Source organism: Cupressus sempervirens, chromosome 1, assembly GCF_028749045.1.
Source record: "Cupressus sempervirens isolate cs-2001-9-10 chromosome 1, ASM2874904v1, whole genome shotgun sequence".
Lineage (NCBI taxonomy): Eukaryota > Viridiplantae > Streptophyta > Pinopsida > Cupressales > Cupressaceae > Cupressus > Cupressus sempervirens.
In genome coordinates this window covers 7,959,298-7,967,897 of record NC_143118.1, presented here as the reverse complement: position 1 = coordinate 7,967,897, position 8,600 = coordinate 7,959,298, and the positions used below count along the sequence as shown (strand labels likewise).

The window sequence follows — 8,600 nt, the reverse complement described above, 5'->3', positions numbered from 1 at the left end:
CAAAATTGGAGTCTTGCCCGCCAAGCAAGGGCTGCTTATCCAGTTGACCGGATCGGCGCGTAGAGAAAGGTGACCTCGGGCCCCAAATAATCATAAGCTGAATGTGTCGATCATTTATTGGTTTCCTCAAATCGGCCTCGACTGGAGGCAGATCTACAGCCTCATGAATTCTAGAACATAAGATTGACGGTTACCGGGTAACAGAGAGGAAAAGCTCTTGATCGCGGCGATTGTACCGGCGACTCCGGTCTGGAAGACTGCAGCCGTCTGATATGGATGGACGGCTGGGGTGAGGCTGAGATGAGACTGAGAAAGGTATATTTACAGGTGGATGTGCATTCCTAGAACCCTTAGACATTGTTCGAGGATTGCTCCCTGCGAGGACGATGCGCAGCCAGAGGGAAAAACCCAACTAAGGATCGGTTGTTCAGGGAAAAGGTATGCAGTATATTTCTCTATTTGGGTCTGGTAGTTTTGATTTTGGGGAAATATGATGCTTTGAGTTTATTTGCTTGGTAGAGGATGAGAAGTCATTATTTAGAAGAAGAGGAGGGGGCGTTAGAATTGAACAAAGCTATTAGGGGTTTCGATCTCTTGAGGGAGTATATTCCAAACACAGTCATGGCGGAGATAGGAGGGGCGAAGGGTTTTGGCTCGAGTAATTGTTATAGTAATAGTAATAGCTACAGCAATGGTAATACTAGCAATAGCAGTGGTAGTATGGGTAATGGTCCTGCCAGCACCGTGGTGCAGAATCCATGGCTGCCTCAGCAGCAGGGCATGGTGCCGTTTCAGGAGGCCTCGTCCTCCTCATCATGTTCGTCCGAGAAGGCGACGCCTGTCGCCGCTGATGGTGAATCAGAGGACTCTGAGTTGTTCTCTGATATAGTTTTGAAGTATATCAACGATATGCTAATGAATGAAGATATGGAGGATAGAAAGTGCATGTTCCAGGAGTGCAGTGCTCTGCAAGCTACCGCCAAACCTTTTTATGATATTTTGGGTGAGAATTACCCTGAGAATTGCCCTCCGCGGCCCTTGGAGCCTCCCTCTTCGCAGAACCAGCTTTATAATGAGGGACTAGGTGTCGATGAGATCAGGGACAGTGGATTTGAAGACAAGGGTTGGATTGGAAACCTTTTTGACATTTCAAGGGGTTTGGAGTCTCCCTTGTCTGCAAATTTTTCAACCGATTACTCTTCTCAGATGTCCTTCAGTTCCTCTGGCAGTAGTACTGTTTTGGACGGCCTTCCTGAATCTCCGATTTATGAGATGAGCCTTCGCGAACTGTTTTCAGAGAACGAACAGAACTTTGGCAGTGCCAGCGGGGAGTTTCACGACGCTCTTTATTCTTATCAGTTGGCCAGGGAAAATAATGTTGAGAGGGAGTTGAGCGAGGTTCTTTATATGAACCAGTTGATGGCCAGGGAAAACAATTTGGGAGCCCAGTTAGTGAAGGAGAGGTTTTGGCGGGTGCCGAAGCAAGAGAGTGACTTTGAGTTCAAATTGGAGAATATAGAAGAAGGCGGGGGCGGGGTTGTGGGCGTTGGTGTAAATACTCAACAGAGTATCGGGCTGCACAGTGATGATGGGAGTGGATCTCTGCAGAGGCGGCATAAGAATCCTCACCGTGAGGATTTAGACCTAGAAGACAGGCAGAACAACAAGCATTCTGCCGTTTTCCCTGAGCATGTGATTAGGACTGAGAAGTTTGATGAAGTATTGCTCTGTCACGGGAAGGATGGTAGAAATTTCTCTGTCATACAGAAGGAAGTGCTGCAGAAAGGAGTGCAGAAGAGCCTTCAGGATGGGTCTGTGAAAGGGGGCACACAGAATGGCAAGTCTCGTGGGAAGAAGCAAGGGAAGAAGGAAGTGGTGGATCTACGAACACTTCTTGTTCACTGTGCACAGGCTGTGGCAACAGATGATCATCGAGGGGCCAATGAGATCTTGAAGCAGATTAGGCAACATGCATCTCCTCATGGAGATGGGTCACAGCGCATGGCCCATTACTTTGCAGAGAGCTTGGTAGCACGGTTATCTGGAACTGGTGGGCGTTTGTATACCATTGGTTCAAGCAACAGACCATCAGCAGCAGAGATTTTGAAGGCATATCATCTCCACTTAGCTGCAACTCCTTTCAAAAAAGTATCTCATTTTCTTTCAAATCAAACTATTCTGCAACTGGCAGAAAATGCAACAAGGTTGCACATAGTGGATTTTGGGGTTCTCTATGGCTTTCAGTGGCCATGTCTAATTCAAACTTTGGCAAACCGTCCCAGTGGGCCTCCCAACCTCCGTATAACTGGGATTGATTTTCCTCAACCTGGATTCAGGCCAAAAGAGAGAATTGAAGAGACAGGGCGGCGTCTGGCTGATTATGCTAAGTCTTTTGGTGTGCCCTTTGAGTACCAGGCCATAGCATGCAAGTGGGAGAACTTGGATATAGCAGATCTTAACTTGAGAAGTGACGAGTTGCTAGTAGTGAACTGCATGTACAGGCTACGGAATTTGATGGATGAGACAGTGGTTGTGGAGAGCCCCAGGAATATTGTGTTGAACAAGATCAGGAGTATGAATCCGAGTGTCTTTATACAAGGTGTGATCAACGGGGCATACGGTGCTCCTTTTTTTATCACAAGGTTCCGAGAGGCACTTTTTCATTTTTCTGCTCTGTATGATGCACTTGAGAACACCATACCCCGTGATCATCCTGAGAGGATTTGCTTAGAGAAAGAGGTTATGGGCCGGGAAATATTGAATGTTGTTGCTTGTGAGGGATTGGAGAGAATAGAGAGACCAGAAACGTACAAGCAGTGGCAGGTCAGGACTAAGAGAGCAGGATTTGTTCAGCTTCCACTGAACCGTAGCCTCTTCATGAGAGCTAGGGAAAAATTGAAAGTCTTATACCATAAGGACTTTGGAGTGGACGAGGATGGTAATTGGTTGCTGTTGGGATGGAAGGGACGGATCAATATGGCCCTTTCTACATGGAGACCTCAATCATGAAGATTCCTTGTTGATGGATGGTTCATTTCTCTCTGCAATCATTACATCTCGAGGGACCTTTTTGATCTTCTGAAGACAAGCATCAGATTTTCAAGTTCAGGAAGTGCTTAGGACTAGGAAAACATTGAAGGTATTTTAGAAGAAATAATCTTTTTGTTCAAATGAAAGCTTTAGAAAGATGATTGCCAATTAGTCAAGACTTGAGAATAGATGTCATTTAGCTTACAAGATGATCATTTTTGGCATCATTCAAACATGAGGAAGGATATTCGCTTGCAGCTGGGATTCTCCTAGAGCACACTAACTGGATCTTTTGCAGCCAAGCCAAGAACCCAGTCAACATTAGCTTTGTTGGTTGCCACCATTCCAGTACTCAGATACAGACATTTTATGTAAGATAAGGTTTGCAGGACCTACTGTCTAATACTGCACCATCTTCTGTTGCCCCATCAAATTGTAATTCAGTGTGCTTGAATGCTGTTGAATGCCAGCGAATGCTTACAGCTTCTACGGAAGGTGTCTAAGAGTTGTAATGTGGCACTTCTGCTTGTTCAATGAGATCAAGTTATTATGTTGTTAATTACAGTGCATATGTTCTTTTTTGTTTTTGATTAAAACATGTCCCAAAGTCCGAGGTAGAATAATAATCACTGGGAAGTCCTTTGTGGGCTATTTCTTTTCCACATTTCTGACTTGTAAAAGAGGACTGAAAAAAACCTCAGGTTTTCTTGTACCAAATGCCATTTGCAACAAAATTATTCAGTTAATCTGAAGCATTTAAGTTGCAAACCTGCTCATCCTATTTTCAAGACAAAAAAACTTTGTTAGCTAAAACAAATCATTGTTGTCTTTGTTTCTGGTCTTCTCATCTTCTGAGTAAGATGTGTATTCATGGATCTACATTGAGTTGTCTCCTTTCACTTGTATCATGTGTTACTTCTCTTTGTTCTGTTTTGTTCATGTGCAGTCGGAGTGAACCTGGATTGTTTGATCCCTTCATTGTGTATATTATGTTAGGATCAGTGTAACACGGGGACTCGCACCCCCCCTCAAACCTTGTAGTACCCATCCCTGAGACATCCTTGCACCGGGTACATGAGTACCCAAGTGCCCCCAGCTCTGCCATTCCGGAACCATGCCACCACTGGTATGGGTACTTGAATTTTGATTTATGAATGTTACTATTGGGTATGTAATATGTTACTATGTTGAATGTTCAATGGATCTAGTTCATGTTGCAATTTTTCTATGTTCAAGTATTTTAATTTGGTATTTTCTACTAAAACATCATTTTATAACTAGCATTTCATGTTCTATATATATACTATACAATACCCCTACCTGCCCCACCTTCCCCTTGCCGCTGCCCCTCGCCGTCCTGAAAATGAGCCCCATTTTTCCCCCGTCTTGGAAACTTGTCCTGACGTCTTGGTGTCACAACGTACTCCAGTACTGGTTACACTGGTTAGGATGGATTGAACATACAAAATTGTTGACAAATGTGTACTTCTAAAGTTTTGTTCCTCTTTTTGATGACAAATGCATTTTACTTGTGGATGACAGTTTTTGGGGAGCTTGTTTCATATTGTTGATGTGCCCAATTTACACCTAAGATGTCCAGATCGTCCAAATGGGCCCCCAGACCAGCCATATGGTTGAATTGGTCCATGGTTCTGGTCCAGTCTGCCTGTGGTCCGGACACGGACTGGTTCACAAGAGGTTGTTCAAACCTGACCATGCCCAGTTTGGACCTAGACAAACCAAGCTGGAAAAAATTGAACCATCAGCGATCTTGGGCCTGTGGATGGTCAAAGTCAGCAGCCAAGTTTTGTTTTGTTTTTTTAATGGTACCAGCGATTGGGGTTAGAATTGTTGGCAAATAGAAAAATAACTCCAGGTGCCTTTGTATAATATTAAAAGTTGTTTTTGGCTTCGCGGTGTGCTACCCCTTGACCACGCTCTATATCATGACAAGGAGCCTGCAAGGGGTGCTGCCCCCCAAGCCTCCATTCAAAAACTTTGAGGGAAACTGCGCCAATAAAAGTGGGGAAAGTTTAAATTCCGAGTCTGATTAGGCTCCATATAACAAAATATGCAACCATAAAAAGTGGATTCTAAACACTTATGTTGGCTTCCACTTCTCAGCTTGCACTTCATGAATTTGAAGATTTTGACACCAATAATGTTATTGGTGCAGCTGATCCCATTGGCCTTACCTCTTTTTGTGAGTCAACTGATGCCAATGTAGAAGTAGATGATGATGAAGAAGAATATTAATAATTTTTTAATCCAATAGTTAGACTTGAAACAATGATACTTGAACTTGATATTATGATCTATCAGTTGATGTTTTAATGTTGAATTTGAGCGTATGTCAATATGATGCTATGACCGTCTGATCATGATTCATGATGCTATGATTACAAGTTTATGCTTCTTAAAAGTTTTTATGATACTATATAACATTCTAATCTTAAGTCATGCTTCTAGGCTTCATAAATACATATACATTTTTTTTACATGTTTTTGTACTAACGAACCCAAACAAATTGTCATACTGTCATACCGGTCCATCATACCAGAACTTGGAACTGAACCCGGCATCCTAAATTTACACCTACGATTTGGTAACCTTTTGCATCTTTGTAGCAGTGGAAATTTCCCTTTGGTATATTGCAATTCGTCACTTTGCTTATGAATTTCCACATTTCCTCTTCCTAAGCTTGAGGCCATGTGGTCAAAGTTTTATTCTCCAAAGGTCGGGGCCTCTTTTAGTTTCTGTTGATTAATATAGATTTTGTCCTGCAGATTTTACTCCATTCCTACCATCAGGTACTTGGTAGGCACATGAGCTGAAGTAATAACAACTGATTCATAAGGGCAACCCATAGGTCATGATTTTTAGACATAACGTCTTTGTATGACAATTTAAATTTAAGTTAAACTGCAGCTCTTGTTGGGAATTTTATTTGCCAAGAAATTTCCTCTCTGCCTAATCAAAATCCTCATCTTTTCTTCCCGACTCTGTTGTTTGTTGTCTTCATTGTGGACTGATCAAATTTTGTCTGGCTTTAACAGCATTTGCTGCCACTCAAGGGAAAATGGTAGAGAATTCAACAAAGTCGACAATTATGCAGACAATGGGAAAAACCAAAGTTGTTTGGTTTGGGAACATGGAATCCCAAACCAAACCCTGTGCCTGATCTGGCTGGTATGGCAGACTTTCCTTTGGGTTTGATATGGCTTAGTTCAGCTGTACTATACATACACAATAAAATATTCATAACAAGAATATAAATATTAAAATTTTTGAAGATAAGTATGTTAACAATAGATTCAATACATAATAATAATAAGCCAAAAAACAATTGAAGTGCCCCAACTTTTACTCCATGGCTCTAATGAACAAAATATGGTTGAACAATTTTTTCCTGTTACAATTGCATTATGCACATGTCAGAACTCATGCTTGCACACACTACATCACCAAAGGGAGGCATCACACCCAAAACACAGAGCTAGAGCACCAGGTGCGTGAATGCACACAATCTCAACATGTGCCAATACAGAAGCATTAGTGGAAGACTTAATCATGTGATAACACCAATATGACAGAAGACGGACAAGATAAAATCTTCTCACAACACATTAGAGTACATGACTCCCAGCATTAACCCCAATGGTGGGCAGGAACTAGAGCCCATACTAAAGTTCATTCCTAAAACAATAAAAATTACATGCAACAGCCAGGATGGACTTACAACACTCCAAACAAGCCTTGAATGGTTGATCACTAAGGAGATGGAATAACACACCTAATTTTTGCTACAGATTGACCAAGCACATTTAAGGACACAAGAGCAGCACATAAAAGGATTACAACTAACAAAGGACAAAAGGTAGTTCCAAACCAACAAAATAGGTATTCAAGGCAGATCTTGTTCAGCAACTTTCATTAGAGAATTTTAATGAGCAAGGACTAGAAGTGCTCACAGTCACCAATTCACCCTTGCTGCCAGCTGAAATCACTCAGTGGGGCCTGGCAAATCGTCCATGTTCTGAGTGAAATCACCTCGTTGCAAACCCTTGGTTGCAAGTCAGATTTTTAATTTGGATATGTGGACTGAATAAGCTTATGTATTTTCAATACATTTAGTCCAGCTCTTCCAATTTAAAAATCTAATTGCAAAACTCAAATACAGGATATTTTCTATTTCTTCTCACAGTCCTTTATTGGTTGCCTTTTTTAAATTATCAATCAGCTTTGATCAATACAAGAAGGATTTACAAAACATATTATGACTTTGAGAGAGGTTTATTCACTACGGAGGCATTTTAACATTGTCACCTATTGGTGGGGACTGATATTGGTATGCTTAATGGGGATGTGTACTGGTATAATGGTATTGCCAATTACAAAAATAGGGGGGCATATCTCTTTTATGTATATAAGTAATGTTTAGGAAAGGAATCAGACAATTGATGTACAACTTCAATGAATGTATAATACCAAAATGCTCAATAGTTAAAAATTATTATTTGAAAGTACACTGGGAGAGGAATGCCATTAGTTAAACAAGAGATACATTGCGTCGTAGTTCCTGCCATGTGTGGTGGATATATAAAGCATGTATTTGGAAAGCATTATAAATTTATAAATGGACATTGAGTTAATGCAGAAGAGTATTGTACAGAGCAAGAGACTTATAATTACGTTTGGAATGCATTTGATCTCCGAGCTACATTGACTTGAAAGTTAAACTGAATACCAGTGTAGTAGACTCCAAACATTGTTTAAATTTTCAAGTAAGACATTTTCTGGTAGGAAGCCAAGTTTCTGCAGGAAAGAAGGAAATCAAAATGTAAATGATATTAATCACTGATTTTCCAAATCCTTTAAAACTCTTAGGAGTACTTTACCAGAATACAAATTGTACATAACTTGTACCTTCAGTGTTGTGAAGGAGAATTGTTCTATCTTCCACAAGTTCACATGTGTGCTGTCCAACCATGGCATGTAAAATCTGAGCAGTCTGGCACTTTTTCTGTAGTTAGTGTCGAGGCTATAATATTACTAATCAAATAAAGGCAAATAATTTTACTACTGATTTTCCAAACCATTATGTTGTGTAAGCATGTACCTAAGTGTTTTGAATGAAAACTGTGCTATCTGCCCAAAATCTGAACAAACTGTGGCACTTTTGCCGCAGTTAGTGTTGAGGCCTCTAGGAAGCCAACTTTGTGCATGAAATATGCAACTGCAAGGTCACAGTTGTTAGTCACTAATTTTTGAACCATTAAAAACTGTATCATCTACTAGTAATATTCAAGAATCCTATTGAATATTAATAATATCATCTACTTGAATCCTAAGCAGGAATTTATATAAGAATTTAAGTAAGACCCTATTTGGGTTCATTACATATTGCAATTGAAAGTGTTAAATGCATTTTAGACATAGTGTTGGACTCTAAGAGTACTTGCACGTTGCATCAGGGCAAAAAATTTCTGAAACATTGCAAAATTGTAGATAAGATTGCCTTAATTTCCCCAAACAGTTTTTCCTTTAGCAATTCAGCAATTTTGGATAT

General features: G+C 40.6%; 1 protein-coding gene and 1 long non-coding RNA gene across 2 annotated transcripts; one reads left to right on the top strand and one right to left on the bottom strand.

Annotated features, from left to right (window-relative positions):
- The first annotated feature begins 302 nt into the window (after positions 1 to 302).
- LOC149575881 (scarecrow-like protein 9) lies at positions 303 to 3,589 on the top strand. The gene is made up of 2 exons (XM_089815851.1): positions 303 to 438; positions 520 to 3,589. The coding sequence occupies exon 2, from the start codon at positions 523 to 525 to the stop codon at positions 3,007 to 3,009; it is 2,487 nt and encodes an 828-aa protein (XP_089671977.1). The 5' UTR covers positions 303 to 438; positions 520 to 522; the 3' UTR covers positions 3,010 to 3,589.
- A 4,053-nt stretch (positions 3,590 to 7,642) lies between these two features.
- On the bottom strand, positions 7,643 to 8,048 carry LOC149575880 (uncharacterized). Its single transcript, XR_016360265.1, has 2 exons — positions 7,958 to 8,048; positions 7,643 to 7,846 (listed from the first exon to the last, which is right to left on the bottom strand). It is a non-coding gene; the product is annotated as an uncharacterized LOC149575880 (long non-coding RNA).
- Between the last annotated feature and the right edge of the window lie 552 nt (positions 8,049 to 8,600).

Bases quoted from the DNA above. Each gene is read 5' to 3' on its own strand.
- LOC149575881 (XM_089815851.1), top strand. From the start codon at position 523: ATGAGAAGTCATTATTTAGAAGAAGAGGAGGGGGCGTTAGAATTGAAC.